At 60.4% G+C, this 21,041-nt stretch overlaps 1 protein-coding gene across 1 annotated transcript; it reads right to left on the reverse strand.

The window, feature by feature from the left end:
* Positions 1–219: 219 nt before the first annotated feature.
* On the reverse strand, positions 220–10,068 carry CLCF1 (cardiotrophin like cytokine factor 1). The gene is made up of 3 exons (XM_082660988.1): positions 9,907–10,068; positions 3,499–3,665; positions 220–1,653 (listed from the first exon to the last, which is right to left on the reverse strand). The coding sequence occupies exons 1-3, from the start codon at positions 9,920–9,922 to the stop codon at positions 1,159–1,161; spliced, it is 678 nt and encodes a 225-aa protein (XP_082517114.1). The 5' UTR covers positions 9,923–10,068; the 3' UTR covers positions 220–1,158.
* Positions 10,069–21,041: the final 10,973 nt, after the last annotated feature.

The following is a 21,041-nucleotide window of genomic DNA, read 5'->3' on the forward strand; positions in this document are numbered from 1 at the left end:
TGTCTTCCCAGTGGACACAGGGGAGAGAGCCTCTTCCCCAGCTCTTGGCATCTCCTGAGCTAACCCTTGGGCTTCTGGCCCTCCACCAGCAGGTGTAGGGCCGGGGCGGGGGGGGGGGGGGGGGGGGCGGGGGGGGGAGGAGGCGGGAAGGCCCGGAGAACAATGAGGAGAGCCAGGGGGCGGGGCAAGGCCAAGCAAAGAGATGACGTTCTGGGGCAAGCGTTTTATTTGTTAATACAAGAATAGAAATTCTGCAATAAATATCATCTAATAAATAACATCTCCAAATAAATAAATATTAATACAACAAACTTAGAGTCATGAGTGGGTGGGGCTGGGGGGCAGGGCCTGGGGGAGCTGCCCCCCGCACCCCGAAATGCTACTGCAATGTAAACTTACGGGAAGTTCTGTGGCTGTGGCTATGGCTGCCCTCCCCAGCCTGGGCAACCCACAGATACCCTGGGAAAGGGGGCGGATTGGAGGCACCCTGGGGCTGGCAAGAAAATTCAAGGCAATGTCCTTTTGGTTGCCACCCTGTGCCACCGACTGCCTTGGGGACTCCTGGGTCCAGTCTGTCCCTGCCCCTCTGCTTTCAGTATTACCTCCAATGCAGATCCCACCTCTTCCATTTTTGATCCCATCTCTTCCTGTTTGGACTTGCCACTGTGTTTGTTTCCTGAATGGGATGTATTGAGTTATTTGGGGGTAGGGGAGCAACACCCATCTAAGGAGAGCAGGGCAGCCAAAGGGCTTCACCCCAGAAAGGCACATGCGATGGTGGCCCCCTCCTTGCCCTACAGGCACGCTTCCTGGCAGTGCCACTTGAGGGGCTGGGTGGGCACTGGCAAGTGGTTGGCAGGGAGCAGGAAGCTGTGAGAGCCTTGCACCAACTTGAACCATTGTGGGTTCCCTTGAGCATCACGTCCTGTGGAAATGGGATGGGGCCTATTGCACCTCTTCCCCAGACCCGTAGGACTTAGGGAAGCGGGGAGGGGATGGGCCTTATTGCATCACACCCTCCTCCCAGTCCAGGGAGGGCTAGAGGCTCATGGCTTCTGTCTCCTGGCTCAACAAGTGTTGGTGTACGCCTTTCTCCCTCCCAGAGTGGGAGCAGGGCTTGAAGGCGGAGGGGAAAGAGACGGTGGTAAAGGTCAGGGATCAGAAGCCATGGGCCTCCAGGTGCAGGGTGACCGCGGCTGCCGGAGGCTGCATCTTCTTCTTGAGCCGGTTGAAGTCCTTGGCCGAGCGCCACAGCCAGGTCTGCAGTTCCTTCAGCAGCCAGAAGTCATCCATCTTCTGGAGGAAGTCACTGTGGGCAGGGCCAGGCGTCCAGGTGGGCTCAGTCCCGGGCAGAGGCTGGGGCAGCGGGTAGCCCAGAGCTGCCATGACACCCGCGATGCTGCCCAGCAGGCCCTGGAGGCTGGTGCAGAAGTGGGCCAGGCTGCGGCGCAGCTCAGCCGTGGCGGCCTGGCGGTTGAGGCCACGCAGGTAGCACAGGAGGTGGCTGTAGGCCTCGTAGTTCTGGGTCAGCCGCAGTCTGTCGTTGAGGCTTCGCCACACCTCCAGGTTGACAGTGGCCCTGGGCAGAGTCTCCGCCCCGAGCCGAGGTGGGTTGAAGTCAGGCTCGTTGAAAGGGGGGCCCAGGTAGTTCAGCTGTGAAAAGGAGAGGGCGATGGGGAGGGAGAGGGGCGGAGAAGCCAGCTCGCCTGCCTGCCGGGAGATACCTGCCCCCAAAGCTGCTATTTCCTGTGTCCCCTGACACGGGCCCCACCTCCACGCTAGGCCTCTCTGTTCTCGGGCCTCCCCTAAGTTTCTCTGGGGAAGTCATTTGCATGGAGGTGACAGTTGAAGCAATGGGGGTGATGAGCTCTCCTATGGAGAAGTGCAGAAAGAGAATAACACGCAGGAGAAACTCAGGAAGGACGCGCTGATTGGCTGAGAGTACCAGCCTTGGGAGAGCGCCCACTGTGGGGGTTGGGAGAGAGAGGAAGAGGAGCCATGAGGACCCAGGAGGCCAGGCTGCAGAGGTGAAGGTGGACCAGGAGAGTCAGAGCCAAGGAGAGGAGTTCAAGAAGGCAGCAACGCTCAGCAGTGGGGCTGCAAAACAGAGCGAGGAGAATGAACCTTAGAAATGCCATTGGGTTTGGCAAGAAGGAGGTGCCTGACGACCTTGGAGAGAACCGTTCCAGTGGCCTCGAAGCCAGATTGCAGGGGGTTAAGGAGTGAGTGGGTGGAGAGGAAGTGGAGGCAGAGGCTGCAGACCACTCCTTCAAGAGATTTGGCAGCCCGGGGAGAAAAAGGGTCGGGAGCTAGGGGGGTAGCAGTCAAGCAAAGGTTTTCTGGACGGGAAACCAGAGAGGGAAGAGCGGGTGGAAAGGCAGAGGGGCCCGTGAGCATCCAAGCTGCCCTGGGTGGAAAGGCAGAGGGGCTCATGACCATCCGAGTTGCCTTTGCCCCTTGGCACACATGGTCCACCAGCTGAAGGGCAGGGGACAAGGTACTCACTAAGCCCCCAAAGAAGCGCTCATAGGCGCGAGGCGGCAGAAGGAAGAAAGTGAGGCCATCTCAAAAGTTGGGCAGGAGGAAGGGTATCGAGGACAGTCTGGGGAAGAGGAGAGAGCCTTGCCAAGCCTCCGGGGAGAGGCCTGGGGCCCCGGGAAAGGGCGAGGGAGATGGTTCAGCTGGGAGAGAAAGGGAGAAGCGAGGGGCGAGGCCTGGGATAGGCAAGGGCCCGGGGGAGGTTCCCACGCTGACAAGCACAGAGACAAACTCATTTCCTCGGTGTATCCTGGGGCCGGAGCCAGCTCCCCCCGCCACCCTCCTCCCCTTTCTTTCCCTGGCTCCAAAGTAGGGTCTGGGATGTGGAAGAGGAACACGGGAAGAGGGGCCAGTTCCCCACGGTCCTCGGAACCCTGACCCTCCTGCCTTCCCTCCTGGGCTCTCTGAGCACCTCTGGACCGCCCCCAGATCCTTATGGCACAGGGTCCAACTGCACCCTGAACCCCCTGCCACTCCTGGCCTGGGTTCCCTGCAGCCCCCTTCCCCCAAGTCCCCCCTAGGAGGCCCAGCTAGGATGGGAGAGGCAGACAGAAGGGAGGCCCATGGGTCCAGAGCTGCAGGGCCCCAGGTCTGGGGCAGAGACGAGCTGGAACACAGGCACGGGAGGTGGGGCCCCTCCATCCCCACCCAGCCCCACCCGTGCGCGAGAGACACCACAACACGGTGTAAACAGAGGAGACTTCCCCGGCCCCCAGGGGGAGGCGGGCGGCTGGGCCGGCAGCCAGCAGGGCGAGGGGCCAAGGCGGGTGCGAGGCCTGCCCACATGCCTAGTCCTGGGGCCAGGGATGGGGAGGAGGGGCGCCCTCCCTAAGAGGGAAGGGCGGGGACAGGCCCTCCCCATCACCCCATCATTCACCAGGACCCCCACCGGTGGGCCTCTCTTCCCCCACTCCCATTCTTCACCCAACTCCCAGCCCCTGAGCTGCCCTGGATACTCACATAGGTCCCAGCCAAGCTGCGGAGCTGGTGCTCCAGGTAGCGGGTGAGGTCATAGGTTTTCTGGATGGAGGGGCCAGGCCCCGGGTCCCCTGTGCGGTTGAGGGCTGGCACTGCAGGGAGGTGCCAGAGCACGGTGCACAGGCACGCGAGCATCCCCCACGAGTCCCCTGTGGACAAGACGGCGAGACGCGTGAGGGTGGCCCGGCCCGGTCAAGGAAGCTAGCTAGCAGCCCCTCAGGTGTCTGTCCCCACCATAGGCTGGGAGGGGGTGAGGGTGGACCACCAGATGGGAGGTGCGGGGAGTGGAAGAGGGGAGTGTTCCTGGCCTGAGAAAGTGTGTGCACGGAGGCATGTATGTGTCTGAGGAAGAGGACTTGGCCTGTGTGTCTACCAGGAGGTACTGGAGAGTATTTGTGCGTCAGCTAAGTCGCTATGTGTGCCGACATGCGTACGTGTGTGTGTGTACATGGGGGACCAGGCCAAGGGACTGCGGATCAGGATCAGTATTCCCAGGTTCCAGGTGTACCTCGGCCTCCTCTCCCACCCTCCGGGTCCCACTGCAGCTTAGGGGGAGCCAAGGGGTTGGGAAACAGCACGTGTCAGAGCTTCAAACTGAGAGAAGTCAGCCCTGAGAGGGGCGCCCCAGAGGCGGCCAGGAGTGGGAGTTGAGCCAGAGGCAGGACATAGGGTCAAACCACCAGGGTCAGAGGCAAGGTGGAGCTGTGGACCACCAGGGGCGGGCTGAAGGACACGGGGCTGGCTCCGGCAGGCGGTGGTGGGTACATTCTGGGATTTGATTCCCGGGTGTGGAAAGTGTAGGATCGACTTAGACTGAAGGAGATTTAGTGTCACTCTGAGAGGCTGGCTGCAGCGTGGAGATCTGCCCCATTCTCCTCTAGGGTATTGGATGGGGAAAAGTGTGACCTGAATGAGACCCGGTGATCTGCGGTGATCTGCCTGCAGCGAAGAGAGGGGGCAGGGGGAGGGGAGAGAGAGGGGGAGAGAGAGAGAGAGAGAGAGAGAGAATATGATGTATCTGCCGAGTAGGGCTTGTCTGATGATGGTGCTGGAGGGTTTGGGCCCCGCAGGATACCAGAGGCCAGGGGGTCAATGCTGTGAGGACAGACTAGGCAGTTGGGAAACATGACTTTCCCAGCTTTTAGGTGAGGTCCAAGGTCAAGAGCACTAGGCCAGGAGTCAGTGGGCATTGGGACTGGCAGTGGCAATGAGGGTTAGGGTAGAGTAAGGCTATAATTGGCATTGAGCTAGGTTAGGTTTACGGACTGGGTTCCTTTCAAAGCTTCAGGTTAGTTTATTGGGATTTGGCTGACTGAGTGTGGTTGAGGTTTGAGTCCAGCTGGGGGATGTGGTTAGGTCTGGGCAGGCAGAGGGTTGGCTGGGGCTAAGGTTTATGAATTTGTTGATTTAGCTGTCAGATGGGGTGATGCATGGCCTGTCAGCAAGAGTAGGGCTAGTTTGGGCTTTGAGCCTGGGTAGGTGTGAGATCACGAGTGGTTTCTTTCTTCTAGTTTACATTATAGGGCTTCCCTGGTGGCGCAGTGGTTGAGAGTCCGTCTGCCGATGCAGGGGACACGGGTTCGTGCCCCGGTCCGGGAAGATCCCACATGCCGTGGAGCGGCTGGGCCCGTGAGCCATGGCCGCTGAGCCTGCGCGTCTGGAGCCTGTTGCTCCGCAACGGGAGAGGCCACAACAGTGAGAGGCCCGCGTACCGCAAAACAAAAAACAAACAACAAAAAAACCCCGTATAGTTTACATTATATACTGTCAAATTTTCTACAATGACATACGTTGCTTTGATAGAAATAAGTTGGATGGGGGTTTAACAATTTGATTGTACTTAAGATAAGTGTGGAGTTAAGAAAGTATTAAGACTAGGTAGGTTCAGACTTAGTCGTAACACTGGGTCGGGGCTTTAGAGAGGGTTACAAACGAGGAGGGGTTTAGGAGTCACACTCTATGGAATGTCTCTGAGAGTGCAGGGCTCAGGTGGGAACTTTGGCAATGGCGCAGCTGCTCAGTCCTGACTCTCAGATGCTTTCCTGGCTGGCTTCACTGACAGAATGCAGTAGCAGGGCTGCCACTAGTCTCAGGAACCCTGCCCTCTCGGGTGGAGGGCTCTTGGTTCTAGGCTGTGTGTGTGTGTGTGTGTGTGTGTGTGTGTGTGTGTGTGTGAGTGAGTGTGCGCCCCATCCATGTGTGTTTTAGGACAGAAAGCAGGATCAGGCTCATAACTGCTCCCTGGGGAGACAGGCTCCCCTTCTCCTCTTCCCCATCTGCAGCCTGTGGCTTCCCTCCCAAACGGTCCCTTCCTCATTCTTCCTTTCCACCCCTAGCTCTTGCTGACTCTCTGAGTTCCTTCCTATTCTCCGTTCTTCACATCCCAACACAACTCCAGGCCCTTCTCCTCTGCTGCCTTCAGCCTGGCTATCTGGCTGAGTCACCTCCAGGATCCTTTGGGTACAATGTGGGGTTAGTTTCAGAGGCTGGAGACCTGCTGAGGTGGGCAGCAGTCCTTGCAGCCTTGAGGTATCTTTCAGGATTGAGCCTGGTCTCTTCTCGCAGTTAGTGGCAAGGCCGAGGGTCCCAGCTGAAGCAGCAGTTGAGCACTAGGCTCGCCTCTTTACCCCACACCCTGCTCCGGGCAGCCTTGCTAGCCAGAGTTCTGGGACTGGGCTCTGCCTGGCCCACGGTGGTGCGGGGGGGTAGGGGGGGTCAGGAACCCAGCTCTGGGCCTTGTTTGCCCCCTCCCCTTCTGGGCCCTGCGGGACATCCCTGGGGAGGATTGGCTCCCTATACAGGGACAGCAGGGGGAGAAGCCTTATGCAAAAACAAGAACGAAGTCATCTGGGCAGAAAAACGGCTCGTGAAATTAACCAGACAAGGCCGGTGTTTCCAGGAATATTTCAGTTCTGAGGTAACTGTGTCACTGAAGGCTGGGGGGGGGGGGCGGGGGGGGGAAGCTGAAGGAGCTTAGGGATTGACCCATGGAGAGAACCAGAAAGAGGGAAGGAGCCTCAGAAATCCAGAGGGAGAAGAGGCCAGGAGAGGAGTAAGGTGACAGGGCTCTACACTCCATTAGGACAGCCTCCACTCTGGGCAAGATGTCCCATATCTTAGGCAGCAGAACTGAAAGCCTTCCGGGGCAGGGAACACCTGTGGTTTAGTCGTGAGCACTGGAACTCAGCACAGCTCGCCACTTGCCTGTGTTCCTAGGAGGGCAAGCCCAGTGGGCATCCTGAAGCCCTCTCCAGGCTCGTGGTGTGCAGGTGGACCGGCCACCGGGGGCTGATTCCTGGGCCCCCTCCCGGAGTCCTGGCCCCCCGCCCAGCCCCCGCCCCAGCTCTGCCTCTGGCTGCTGCCCACTGATTGTTTACATCCCGTCTTCCCCTGTGTTTATAAATCCAGCTGAGCACGTGAGGAGCTAATGAGAGCAGCTCACGTTTCCTGCTGCGGCCCCCCCACCCCCCATCCTGGCCCCCGCCCGGGCCAGCCCCTAATTCCATCCAGATCCCTGGGCCCTGGGAACCGAGGCCCCCCCTCATGAACACACACACACACACACACACACACACACACACACACACACTCAGCCCATGCAAGCGCATGGCCACCCTGACACGGCTACACAGGCAGGCATACCCGTATACGCATGTTTAGGCAGCTGCCCCCTCAGCCTGTCTCCCCCAGTCTGACCTCACGCAGTGAAGGTAGGGTGCTCAGCAGTGCAAATACGCCAGGGTAGTCAGGGTGGGTAGGACAGGTCAGCCAGGAGACCGTGCACCTGGGATTGGTGGCTAAGAGCCATCAGCCTAACAGGTAGGAGCCGGGGAGGCATCGCAGAGCTCCAGAGGTGCTGGGCTGAATGTGGGAGCCAGAGGAAAGGCCAGACCAGGACTGGCATCCTGGTGACCTTGGAGGGGTCTGTTGAGGTGCACTGAGGGGACGAGTGGTTTAGGGGGTGGTGGGCCCACTGTGGTGTGAGATCCAGGAAATGGCCCTGGGGGTCACCTCCCAGCCCCCCTTCTCAGGGAAGGGCCCAAAGAAACAGCCCATCTTTCCTTGTCCTCTAGGCTGGCTGCCCTCCCCTCTGTTCCTTCTCTCCCTTCCATCCTCTCCTTGGTTCCCTATCCCCCAGACAACTGAGAATCGGCTTAGTGAGTGGGTACACACGGGCCCAGAAGTGAGGAGACCTCACTTTGTCACCAGCTCATCCGGTGACTGGGCTTGTGTGAAGGGGTTACACTGTGCGTGTGAAATTCCAGACCACGTGATGCTCCACCTCTGCTGTGCTCATCAGCAGCCCCCTCCCTGCCCTTCTCGTCCAGCCTAAATGACAGAAGAAACTGAGGCCCAGGGAAAGAAACAGATGGGCGGGCCAGCCTTCCAGCCTTGTGGAGTCCATTCCCATCCAGGAGTTGGGCTTTTGTTGGAGCCAGAGGGTCCGGATGGTGCTGCAAGAGGACCCTGGGTGGAGCCGGGGAGCTGGGCAGCCAGCAGAAGGCAGGCACAGGGGCAACATGAAGGAAAGAGTCCGGCAATTGTGTAGGTGTGCTTGAAAAGGTGTTGTTATCCAGCGGGTATGGGAGGGGCTCAGAGGGAGCGTGCAGGAGCCAGGGTGTGAATAGGCAGGTGGGATTGTGGGGAGGAATGTCAAGTGTCACTAATGGAGTAGCTGGTGCAGAGGGGTGGTGTGCAGAAGTGTGAACGGGCCCAGCGCAGGGCTCTGGCAGGGGGAGAGGGAGCCATTACATCAGTTGGGAGGAGAGACTTCTGGGGCGGCTGGGTGACAGTTGCTGCCACCTCTGCCTGATGCCCGTTTCCTCCCCTGGTTGAGTGCCTGGCTCCAGGGCAGCGAGGGTGTCTGAGCCAGTGGGGGGAATGGGTCTGATCTGTCAGGGGGATGTATCCCTGTGTCCTACGGCGGGGGCGGGGGGAACAGTTGTGTGCTCCTGGAGCCGGGAGGGGGTCCGTGGGGACAGTGAAAGCTCAGAGGTGTCAGCCTGTATGGGTCAGGGTCAGAGAGCGCCTGACAGAGGAGTGGGTCCAGTGCCTGCACCCACAGCCTCTCTCCGAGGCTCGGACCGCTCCTGCCGAGCCAAGCCTCCAGCCCCCTCCCCTCCTGGCAGCCCCCTCCTACCCCAGCGGGGAGGGCCAGGCCGGGCGCAGGAGGAAACAGGGACGCGTCCTCTGGGATTGGGAGTCTGGGGAGGGCTTCTGGAGCGCAGTGTGGAGTTGCTGGGAAGGAAGGTAGGGAGAGCAGGGATGAGGGCACTCTGGCGAGGCCCGGGGACTTGGGGTTTCCCTCGAGGGGCTCGGCCCGAGAACTCGGCCGGCCCTCACCCTCGGCGGTGACCTCTCGCTCCCGGCCCCCTCCCCGAAGCGGCGGCGCCTTCCCCCTGTGTGGCCCCCGCGCCCCCGGCCCCGCCCCCGGCCCGCTCCCGCCCGGTCTCTCCCTTCCCGGCGGCGGGGGCGGGGGCGGGGTCCGGGGCGCCGGGCTCCGGGCTCGGCCGGGCCGCTGCCCTTTCCCGCGCGTCAATTCCCTGCCCTGCCCGCCCGCCCTCCCGCGGGCTGCCGGGGCCGAGCGGCCGCTGCCTCAGCTCCCCGGCCGGTGACAGACTTTCCTGCCCGGTCCGGCCGGGCTGCGCCCGCCCCCCGCACTAATCACTCCCAGGCCACGGCGGGCCGGCCCGGGGGGCTCGCTGCCGCCTCCCGCCCCGCCGCCCGGCCCCTACCTGCCGCCGGCTCCCCCGCTGCGGGCAGCATGGTGGGCTCCGGCCGCGCGGCGCGCAGCGAGGAAGCCGCGACTCCCGCGGCCCGGCCCGGACCAGCCAGGCTCCGCTCTGCCCTCCGCCCTCCTCTCTACTCTCGCCCGCCCTCCTTCCCGCCCTCCCCTCCCGGCGGGCCGGGGAGGGAGAGCGGCGCGGCCCGAGGTGTCGGCCTCTCCTCGCCTCCCGCCGGCCCGGCCTCGGGCTCCCCGTGCCTCCCTCCCTCCCTCCCTCTTCCTCTCCCGGCCCCCTTCTCCCCGCGCGCCGCGTCTCCCTCCCGCAGCCCTGCTCCCGCTTCGGACGCGCTCTCCCCGACTTTTGCGCGGGGCTCTCTCCTCCGGGATCCCGCGACCCCGCCTCGCCGGGCTCCAGGTGGCCGCCTCCCAGGTCTGCGGGCCGCCGGGGCTCCCCGCCGAGCGGACTCAAGGAATGCCGCGTCCCCGCCCGGCCCCTCTCGAAGGCGCCCGGCCGTGCCTCCCCTGGCCCGAGCCCCGCGGACGGGGGCAGCGCCCGGCTCCCCGGCCGGGCCCCGGCTCGGGACTCCCAGGGGGAAGGACTGGAACCGGATCTCGCGGCTCCCGGGCGGGGGCGGGGGCCGGGGCCTCGGACGCCTGGCTCCTACCTGCTCGGAGGTCCATGGGGCTGGGGGCCGGGCGGGCCGGGCGCGGCTCCTCTCCCGGAGGCTGGCGGAGTGGGAGGGCGAGCCGCGGCTCCGGCGAAGCTTTAATAATCCCATCCGCCAGGCCCACTCGCAGGTTTTTTTCGCTCGGTTTCGGATTTTTTTTTTTTTTCGGTGTGGGACATTCTGCAAACTTTTTTTTTCTGACGTGTAAAGCTGTAACCACAAATTGTAGCGGCCCTCCCCGGGGTGGGGGGAGGAGGGGGGAGGAGGGAAGGGAGGGCTTCTGGGGCTCCTCTCCCTCCCACAACACCGAGGGGGTGTGAGGTGAGGCGAGGCTGCGGCGGTACCACCCTGGGCCTCCCTGGGGGAGGGGGCGGGAGGGCATCAGTGCTTCTGCAAACTCCCAAGAGCCAGGGGAGTGAGCCGGCCTCTCCTTTTCTTCTCCCTCGGTGTCGGCCCGGGGCGCCTGCCCCCTGCCCGGCGGGGTCCCAGCTCTCACCCTACCTCTGCCTCCAAGTCTCTAACCTTCCCTCCCCTCCCCCTCCCCCTCCCCCTGAGTAAATGCAATGACACATCCTCCCAAATGCCAGCGAGCTGGCTTCGAAGCAAGTGATGGTGTTTTTCCTGCTGCCCTTTGTCTGGGCTGACCGCCCCCCTTGCCTATTGTCCCGCCGCCTGTCCCATTTCCAAAAGCTGAGGCTAAGCGAGGCTCCGGGGCTGGGGCAGGTGACTAACCGGCTCACAATGCCCCGTGGGGGGCAAGAAGAGGGCAACACAGGCCCACTGCCCAGCGTGGAGGAGAGAAGAGGGCACTTGGCTGAGGGTTTTTCCCTCAAGTTCACAGGGTTCTTCATTCTTCTTCCCAGCCTCCAGGAGAGTGCTCATGGGTGGGGGATTTGTAATTCATTAATCAGCACGAGGCACCGGACCAGTTTCAACACCAGAGGCTTCAGGGGTGACTCAGCGGGACCGCTCGAATTCAAGGCGATGGACAGACCAAGAGTCCCCACTTGTGAAATGCTTCCCCAAGAAGCCATTTGGCCATCTCCTGCCTTTGGGGTTTGGGTTGTAGGTTTTTTCCGGTGCTGGGGTGGGGGTGGTCTTGAGTGTGGAGTGCTCTCCCTGCGTCCTTCCCTCAGGCCTGGGTTGGGACTTGCCGGGGCGGGATTCCTAGGGGACCCGTAGCCCAGACCCTCCCTGGAGGGTCTCCCTTCCTCCCTGTACAGAGGGCTGCCAAGGAGCGTGCAAAGGAAACAGCTCTCATCTGGAGGCCTGCAGACATCCCCACTCTGTGACTTTTCTTGGGGGACGGTCACTTGGTCTCCAAGGCTTGAGTGCTCTAGAACCGGACCGCCAATTAAATCACTTGGTAATACGTTGCTTTTGTTGTTGTTTATTTGCTGTTTCAAGGAGGGAGAGGTGGTGGGCCAGACCTGAGAGGTGATTCCTCTCTGGAATAGCATCGGAGCCTGTGCTCACCACTCCTGCCCTGGGTCCCCCCTCCCCCCCGACCGGAGAAGGAAGGACACCCTGCCCACCCTGCCATAGCCCCTGCAGCCTGTGGGTCAGAGCAGGCAGCGTGGGCATGACCAGCGCTGGGTTCCCAGGGCAGCTCTTCCCTTTTCTGCACTTCGAGAACTGGGATGGGGGGGTGGGGGGGTGGGGAAGAAGTTTGTTTTCAATTACCTCACTGGAGTGGGACAGACTTTGTTGTTGGGTTTGTTTTGGGGTTTTTTTTTCCGCTTTCTTTCATTTCCTAAACGAGGAGAAAATGAGCTGAGAAAGGGGAGCTGGCGGGGGGTTGGGGGCAGGGGATTTTCTGGGGCGTCAGGAGCAGCTCTGATGAAACCTGCCTTGGAAGGGCCCTTTGCAAAAGTGCTGGGGGGGGGCCTCCCGCCCACCCCTCCCCCAGCCAGAATGCTGTGGAGTTTCAATGACATTCTTGGCCAGTGAGCCCGAAGATCTTCTGATGCCCAGGCCAAGGTCAAGGAGGCAGATGCCCAGGGGGTGACTGGCACTGAGGCTGGCCAGGAGGTCCCCTAGCAGCCACCCTTCCAGAGGGAGGGAGCCACAGAAGGAAGGGGAGCGGGAGGGGGAGAAGGGAGCCTCTCAAGTCCTTCTCCCCTGGTGTGCAGCCTGCTCCTTGTGGAGAGTGTCTGCACAGACAATGTGGTTTGGATTTGGCTGAGCCCCTCAGCACCTTATAAAGCACCTTGCTGAGTCAGGGAGAAAGCGGCCCCAACACGGGAGAGGAGGAGGGGCCAGGGGAGAAAGGGGAAAGAGGGAGAGGGGAGCCGAAGGAAGGGGGGGCTGAGGGAAGAGGAGGGAGAAAAGAAGGGACGGGGCAGGAGACACAAAGAGGAGCAGACTGCAGTGGAAGGGGAGGAAAGCTTCCCATGCCCTCACCCCCGCCAGCAAATGTTCACCTCGGGAATCGAGAGAGAGAGCCTCGGTCTGCAGGAACCGAGGGCTGCAGCTCTGAAGTGGGGACCCAGGCCAGCTGGGTGCAGGGACAACTGGCTTTCCACACCGCCCCGGGCTTGATGCCGTGACCCTACAAGCTGGGGAAGTCGTGTTCTCCCTCTGCCTCTTGTCTGGACTTGCATCCCTGCCCTCTCCCCTCACCTGGCGGGGACGGGGTGGGGGGTGGGGGGCAAGCCTCTCCCCTCCCCCATCTTCCCCACTGCCAAAGGGAAAATCAACTCCCCGTCTCCAAGCTGCCAGTGCCCCTCTGCCCCTCTGTCTGGGCAAAGGCAGCAGGCTAGGAGCTGCCAGTTGGTTTGGGGTAGGGGCTAGAAAAAAGACTGTGCCTTTATTCTGCCAAATCCCAAAGTGGGCTGGGCTGAGGGAGTTGCGGGGAGAAGGGAGAAGCAGAGCAGCGAGAGCCCCTCCAGGCTTTCTGTGGGGTGGTGGGCACAGGTGGCTGCCCTCTGATTTCCAGCTGGGGAACTTGGGGAAGTTCCTGCACCCCTGTGGCTCTCAGAAAGGGATGTTTGTTTGGGGCCCTGCCAGCTCTCACGATCTGGGATTGCTGCTGGGGGCAGGGCAGAGGTTAGAGGAGACACTGGCCCCCTGAGCTCCAGATCCATCTGTCCCACGAAGCGTTGCACAGGTATTTCCTGAGCCCCTGCTGGGTGCCAGGTCCCGTAAAGGACAGAGAGACAAGGAAAACCCACCCCTGCCTTCAAGAATTTCACAGTCTTGTGACAAGGGACACTACTAAACTGAGATCAGAGGATGATGAGGGAAGGAGAGCTCTGGGCGGAGGTGGAGCTTCTGGATGGAAATGTGGCTGGATGGCAGGAGGGGCAGCGGCAGCCAACCACAGGCCGAAGGGCGTAGGTCACGGGGCTGCCTGCCGTGGGCAGAGGGCAGAGGGCAGGGCTGGGAGTCAGGATGCCAGGCTTCCAATTGGGCGGCGGGCCTTGGGACAAGCCCACCACCTCTTGGCGGAATGCGCTGTGACCACCTCTGCCTCCCCTCCCATGGGATGGTGGGAGTATCAGTGAGCTGATAAGGATGCTGTTTTGATGCCCTCTCTGGCCTTCCAGACTTCAATCCTTACCATCCGCAGGGGGTGGCAGGTCAGGCCTCAAAGGGTGTGTCTGGGTAGGGGGCAGGGCTGGCACCCAGAGACGACTGAGCTGCCCTCCAAGGGGCTGGGGGTGAGTCAGTGTTGGCTCAGGGACAGGCTAGGATTCCACCCCTCCCTCCTGCCTCCCCTCCTCCCCCCATAACTGGCATCCCCAGGGAAGGCTCTCTATATGCCCAAAAGGCCCCATGTCCCATGCAGATGCAGAACTGGCATTGAAGGGGCCCTGACCCCTGGGGTGTCCGGGGAAGCCTCTGGTCCAGTCCCCTCCTGGTGGGTGAGCAGCAGTGTGGTATTGGAGAAGCCCACAGAGATGAGTAAGGACATTCACTCATTCATTCATTTGTTCACCAAACATTCCTTGAGTTCCTACTCTGTGCCAGGTGCCAGGGACACAGAGAGGAGGCCTAAGAGGCCCTGGGGTCAAGAGGCAGAGGCTGGCCTGTGCCGCAGGCAGGAGAGGCAGCGGCCGGCCCCAGAGACTCCGCCAGCCTGCTGCAACGCCTGGCATTCCTTGGCGACACACTGCTCCTTTGCGCCTCAGGCTTAACTCATGACAGGTGTTGAAACGTACTGAGCTCTCACCACGAGTCAGGTTCTGGGCTAAGGCTTTCTGTGAATGATTTCATTCCATTCTTACAATAACCCTAGAAAATAAGACCTGCAGTTTCCCCATGTTACACACGAGGGCACTGAGGCTTGGTAACGTGAAGTCGCTTGTCTAAGGTCACACCAGGAGGTAGAACGAGGGCTGGAACTGAGGACCGTTTGCCTTGAGCACCTCGCCCCCTTAACTGCCCCCACGGCGCAGGCGCAGGGACTCTTGAAAGGAGAAGAGGCTGGATGCGGAGACGGCAGCGCGTGCAGAGCACCCCCTGGCTATGAGGCATCTAACCTGGGGCACGCCTGGTCTCTCTCCTCAGGACACGAGCACGTTCTCTGGGACAGAGAGTCCCCATGTGCCTGGAGCAGGAGACCTGGGCTCTCCTGCCCGCGACCCGCCACACGCGACTAACTGGGCCAACCATGCCACGTGGCCCTCCTGGGTCGGTGAGAGGTGCCAGCCTGGGAGCCTTCAGTCCCCTCAGCTGGAATTGTGGATTCCGCGAGCAGAGCAGTGAGTCTGAATCATGGAATGAGCACTGAGCTGGAAGGCAGACGGCTGCCTGCACACAGAGTCAGGACAAGGCTGTACCTCCTGAGGGCCCGACCGACCGTGTGGCCTGCAAAGCGAGCCGCCGCGGACGTGCACCCCGGGAGGGGCGCCCCTCTGCCACTACGCACGCGTGCTCCAGCGTGACTGTGCAGGCACAGGGGCCACCGAGGGCAGCAGGGGGAGGAAAGGCGGCAGGGAGTGCACTTTCCCCTTTCTTCCAGGGTCAGGAGCCCAGAGGGCCTTGCCTCACCCTGAGCTGGCTGTGATGTCAGCGGAAACCCCAGGGCCAAAGGCCTCCTCCTACCTTAGCAATAGTCCTGCATCCCCCACCTACACCTGGCCCAGCTCAGGCCTCCCGAGAAAAACGGCGCCCACAGCCCGTGCCTCCCAGCCGAGGAGAGGAACCAGGTCCTGCCGCCTGCCTCTCCCCTGCCCTACCTGGGCTGGCTCCCCGTCTGCAAGGATGTCAGGGTGATGGCTGTGTGAGGAAGACAGGGGCAGGAGGGGTACCCTCAGGGGCTCCACCACCACCCCAGTCCGCCAGCAGCTCCCCCGCCATTCTCCGGGATGTTCCATTGCCCTGGACACCCCATGCCTCGGGCTCTGGGACTCCGGCACCCCGGCAGAGGAGCGGGGTTACCTCTCTCTTACCCTGCAGGAGGATCCTTATCCTGCCCTGCTGAGTCACTGCCGCTCCTCCGCTCTGCCCCCTCCTTCCCGCCAGTGTTCCTCCTTCAGCCTTCTCAGGCTTTCTCCAGACTGTCTGGGTTCCACAGGGGCCCCGGGGGCGGGGGGTGGGTGTCAGAGGACAGACTGCACTTGGCCCCTCTGGGGGGCTGTCCCAGCACCGCTGGGAGCTTGGCAGCACATGAGGGTGCCGCTCCGCCTTCACCAGCTGTGTGACCTTGGGAGAGCCACTTGACCCCTCTACACCTCAGTTTTCTCTTGCATAAGACAGGGGAGATGATAATGATGCCTTCCTCAGTTAACACAAGTCAAATCTCTGGCACTTAACACGCGACAAGGTTAAATATTATCATTATCTGCCCTCCAGGCCCTATCCTCCCTTCTCTGCTAAGGATGTGCCCCGACCCCTGCAAGCCTCCATGTCTACAAGTCTGTCTGTCTGTACCTACTCTGTTCTTTCCACTCTGCCTTCTTCCTGAGGCCTGTCCCCAGCACCCCCATGCTGACTCCCCGCACTGGGCACAGACACAGAACTCTAGAGAGTTCTGGAGTTGGGCCGCCGCTCAGCTTTCCTCCAACGATAAACGATCCTGAGCGTCTGCCTCGGCATCCCAGACAGCTTCCTCATAGGGGGTCAGTGTCTTGGAGGAGGGCCGGCCGGAGCGGGGAGGATGGACACAGGGCACAGTGAGCTCTGAAGCGACCTGGGGAGACAGCTCACCCTGGCTGTGCCGGGCGCCGGCCCCCATCTGTCTGTGAGGAGCTCGCCGGGCCTCAAAGCCTCCTTTCCGAGGTCCACCTCGTGATCCTCGGCAGAGCGCCCTGAGCACGTGTCGGTTTCAGCCGCTGACGGCTGCAAAATGAAAATTTCATTGTTAAATGAAACAGGGACTCAAGAGCTCGGACAGGTGTGAGAACGGCTGTAGTGCCGAGAAGGGAGAGGTCAGAGGTCAGGGGGATGTCAAGGGAGACTTTGAGGGTGGCTGGGGAGAAACCGAGCAGCCAGAGTTGTGGAACCACACCTGGCCTGGAACCGGTTCCTGGGCCGGGAGGAACTGGCACTCGGGCCTGTAGGACTCAGTCACCCCCCCTCAAGGCTTTCTGAAGCATCTCCTGTATGTGCCCGCGGAACAGCATGGTCCTACGGAGACCACACCCTGCCCGCCAGGGGCTGGGGGTCTGCGGGGACAGAGGGAAGATGGTTCCAGAGCCACCCTGCTCTTAGTTAGGGGCCTCATCCCCGCCCTGCCCCCAGTTCTCTGAAGTCTCTCCTTTCCCCCCACCCCCCACCCCGGCACTGTAGGAAGCCCACCTTGGCCAGAGAGGATGCCTTCTGGGCGCCTAGCCCCGTGTTGGACACAGAGCTGGGACCCTCGGGTGCCTGCTTGCCCTCCCCAGGGCAGACCAGCCTGGTCTCTGTGCTGGAAGCTGGGACTGGACACGGTGTCTGTCTCCCTCTGCTGGTCCCTTAGGGGACAGCCAGGACAGAGCGCTTTCCCCAGAGCGGGTGGTCCCATGGCTCCCGAAACAGCGGATGGCGAGGGATGGGGGCACTGAGGAAAGGGTCTGGGGACTCAGGCTGGGCTCCAGGCTGTAGGAACACCAACACTGCCGCCCAGCTTCCCTCGGTCCAAAGCCGGCCTCCAACAGAGGCCCCGAGGGGTGGTCTCAGGGAGGCCAGGTCGCCTCCCTGATGCTTTCCCTGCGGGCCCGCAGGCCACAAACAGCTTCCTTCCCTTCTAACCCATGAATGGAGCTGTCAACCACAGATTTATCTAAACCTTTTGTGAAGCTATTTATACTTCCAGCCAAGACCGCATCTCGGGGTAATGAGTTCCATCGGAGTCCTCCCCTGCTGGGTGAAGCACGCTGCCTTTCGTTTGTCCTAAACTTACCTCACTTGTGCTCCAAGGGGGCCCTGTAACTCCAGCATGCCAGGTTTTGGTGAACAAGCCTGAGCTTCCCCTTACCATCTGCAGGTTTAAAAATTCCATCCCATCTCCCTCCACCTTCAGCCCTGCAGTCTGAAGGGACCTGGTCTCTGACCTGTGCCTGGAGCCTAGCAGTGCGGGCACAGCCATTACCTCATGGCAGCCTCCAGTTAGCTGGTGCGGCAGAGGGCACACCGGGGGCCCAGAATCAAGGGGCGGCATGCAGCCCTGCCTACACCCACGCCTCTTCTTGGGGCTGACTTTTACCCCAACCCTAATTCTCTGAGTATTTTCCAGTTCCTGGCCTCCAGAACTTTCCTCTGTAATGTTTCTGTGGGGTGATTTCCCTCTCACTTCCTAGAATGGATTCACCCTGGCTTCGTCCGTGCTGGTGATGTATTTTGTCCCTGGTCCTGACCCCAGAATACCATGAGGGGGTCACTCCAGAGATGGGGGTGCTAGGACACAGCAATCCCAGTAACAGCAACACTGACCGTGTGAACTAAGGGCTTTATTTTTTTTAATAATGTTTTTTTTTTTTTTGGCTGTGTTGGGTCTTCGTTGCTGCACGTAGGCTTTCTCTAGTTGCGGCGAGCAGGGGCTACTCCTGGTTGCGATGTGCGGGCTTCTCCTTGGGGTGGCTTCTCTGGTTGCGGAGCACGGGCTCTAGGCGTGCGGGCTCTAGAGTGCAGCCTCAGTAGCTGTGGCGCACGGGCCTAGTTGCTCCGCGGCACATGGGATCTTCCCAGACCAGGGCTCGAACCCGTGTCCCCTGCACTGGCAGGTGGATTCTTAACCACTTCACCATCAGGGAAGTCCCTGGCTTCAAGTCTTGTAACCTCTCTGAACCCTATACTCTTGGGGCATCTGACCTCTTTATTAAACCACTGCTATGTGCCAGGCTTGTTCTGGTTGCTGGGAGAAATGCCAGTGAACAAGAAAGGCCCGGGCAGGGCTTGCCTCTGGGGGCTCGAGGCACCTGGTGTGCCACAAAGGCATGATAGGTGGGCAAGTAGAGCCCCACCAGCTCAGTGCCCCCGCCAGCTCAGTGCCCCCAGCAGCTCAGTGCCCCCAGCAGCTCAGAGCTCCCTTACCCACTCGGCAACCCCAGAGTCACCAGGCAAATCCCGTCTCCCGTGTGCGCAGCCCAGCAGGCTCTGCCAGAGGCTTTGGCACAGTCAGGCCCTCTGGTTTGTCTCTCTCCAGTCGAGTGGAAGCCCACGTGGGCAGGGAGTTTCGTCGTGTGCTTTCTTTCCTACACTCAGGAAAGCGTGTCTAACACGTGTTAAATGAACGAATTACTGAGCTCTGAGGATTCTGCGATTTCAAACGTAACTAGTTGAGTGAGAAGCGGTGGTTGAACGGAAGATATTTCCAGACAGAAAATTAGTTTAAAAGTTTGAAATGGTAACCACCTTCATCCGTTCCATATCCACCCCTGATATTCACACACACACACACACACACACAATCACATACTTGTGTACTTGAAGGAGACCACCTCTACTGTGGGGTATGGCGAAGACTGTAAGAATGTGGGGTTTGAAAGGATCTTGAGAGAGCATCTCATCCAACCCCCTCATTTTATCAAGGAGGAAACAGGCTCAGAGAAGGGCCTCGACTTGCTTGAGGCTGTCTGTAGCAGGGCTAGAGTCGCAAGGTCCTCGTCCGCCGTTGTGTGTTCTCCCTTCTGGACCTGAAGGGCCTTTTCGGCTACGCCAACTGCAAGCCTGGAGAGGCTGCTTGGCCTCCGATGGGAAAGCTCCCTTCCAGCCCCACAGCCTGGGGGAAGCAGGCCTGCCAATTCCAGCTCCTCTCCAGAGCTGCGGCTAGGTGAGGGGCTCAGGGAAGCCGAAGGGCCCCCTCGGGATCACAGCACGTCAAGGTGGGGAGGGACCTCAGTGAGTATCTCGTGCCACCAACCACACTGTACAGCCGCAGAGACAGGAGGGACTCGCCCAAAGTCACATAGCAAGTCATCGTTGAAGCACAGACCAGAGACCCAGGACTCCCGAGTCCTGGCTCTGGGCTCTTTTCTCGTGTCTGAACCCTTCAGAAGGGTCAGGTGCTTCCCAACTTTTGGCAGGTGTGTGCGTGCAGTGGAAGAAAGACTCATCAAAAGTCCTGAAGCGTTGGGAATTCCCTGGTGGTGCAGTGGATTAGACTCCGTGCTCCCAACGCAGGGGGCCTGGGTTCGATCCCTGGTCAGGGAACTAGATCCCACATGCACGCCGCAACTAAGAGTTCACATGCCTCAACTAAGGAGCCCGCCCGCAGCAACTAAGACCTGGTGCAACCAAATAAATAAATATTAAAAAAAAAAGAGAAAGTCCTAAAGCGTTTACATCTCCCTCTCCCTTCCCCCGGGGCCTTGCTCCAACGACCTCGATGCCACAGGACCCTACTGGTCCCATAGGTGTCAGGGGCAGAGACACGGGTGTGCGATTAGTCACACCTTCCCCTCCCTGCCTTCCAGGGAGCTTTGGCATCTATCTTCTGTTCCAGCTGGGCTGCTCCGGCAATGGCTGTGGGGAAGAGATGGAGAAGCCATGAAGGCTCTGCTGATTTTCACTGGAATGAAAAGAGAGAGGACGAGATCCAGAGAGAAGGAGGAAAGTAAGGAAGAGAATAACGAATGCTAGGTTCCTTGGGGGGCAGGGGTTTGCACAGAATGTGGGGGGACAGCTGTTGTTCATGGAAGGGTTGGACTGTGGGCAGAGGCTGGAAGTTTTCTTCCTTTCATCACAGCACCATGCTACGTGCTACGAGGGAACCAGAGGCAACTCGGCTACACTTGGGTCACACACCTATTCACTGAACGCATACTTACTGATCACCTGCTGAGGGCCAGGCCCTGCGGGAGGTAGAGGGATACAGTAACAAACAAAACAGACTAGGTCCCTGCCCTCATGGAGCTGACATAACTAGGGGCATTAAAGAAGTAGACACTATGAAATAATGTTGAGTTGGGAGAAGTGCTGTGGATAACCCAGAGCAAGGGCTTAGCTAGACAATGCAGGGTGGGGGGTGGCGGGTGGAGGGGGAAGAGGAGAAGGCCTATCTGAGGATGGGCAACTGAAGCTGAGCCCTAGGAAGAGAAGGCGCCAGCCTATGAGAAGAGGAAAGAGCGTTCCAAGTAGTGGGGACAGCTTTACAGAGATCCCAAGGTGGAAAAGGATGTGGTTCGTTCAGGGAACTGATGGGGCCAGTTCTGATGCACAGGAAGGCCACAGACAGGTGGAGAGATGGGTGGGGCCCGCTCCTTCCTGCAGGTTTGGGGTAAGGGGTTTAGAATTTTTTGGGGGGGGGCGGCCAGGACTCACGGCTTGCTGGATCTTAGTTCCCCCACCAGGGATTGAACCCATGCCCTCAGCAGTGAAAGTGCGGTGTCCTAACCACTGACTGCCACGGAATCCCCAAGGGGTTTAGATTTGACGGCAAGTATAGTAGTTGGGAACCACTGCAGGGTCTACACCAGGGAGGGGCGTGACACAGTTTACATTTTAGGAAGGTCACATTGATGCTGCTTGGAGAGTGGACTGGAGGAGACAGGGAACCACCCAGGGAGCTCCCACAGTCATTCGGGTGAGAGATGATGGTGGCCTGAGCCAGGACGATGGCAGTGGACATGGGAGAAAAGGACGAAGTTGCCATCTGTTTGAGAGGCAGAGCAGTCAGGGCTCGCTGGAGGCTTGCAGTATGTAGGGTGCGGGAGAGCATGGGGTCAAGGATGACTCCAGGTTTACTGACCTAAAGCCTGGGTAGAGGG

Source organism: Grampus griseus (genome assembly GCF_964374135.1).
Source record: "Grampus griseus genome assembly, chromosome: 8".
Classification (NCBI taxonomy): domain Eukaryota; kingdom Metazoa; phylum Chordata; class Mammalia; order Artiodactyla; family Delphinidae; genus Grampus; species Grampus griseus.

What these genes read in the sequence shown, in the direction of transcription:
- CLCF1 (XM_082660988.1), bottom strand. An exon ending in GCAGCTTGGCTGGGACCTAT is followed by an intron (nt 1,654 to 3,498) that starts GTGAGTATCCAG and finishes TCCTTTTCACAG; the next exon opens with CTGAACTACCTGGGCCCCCC.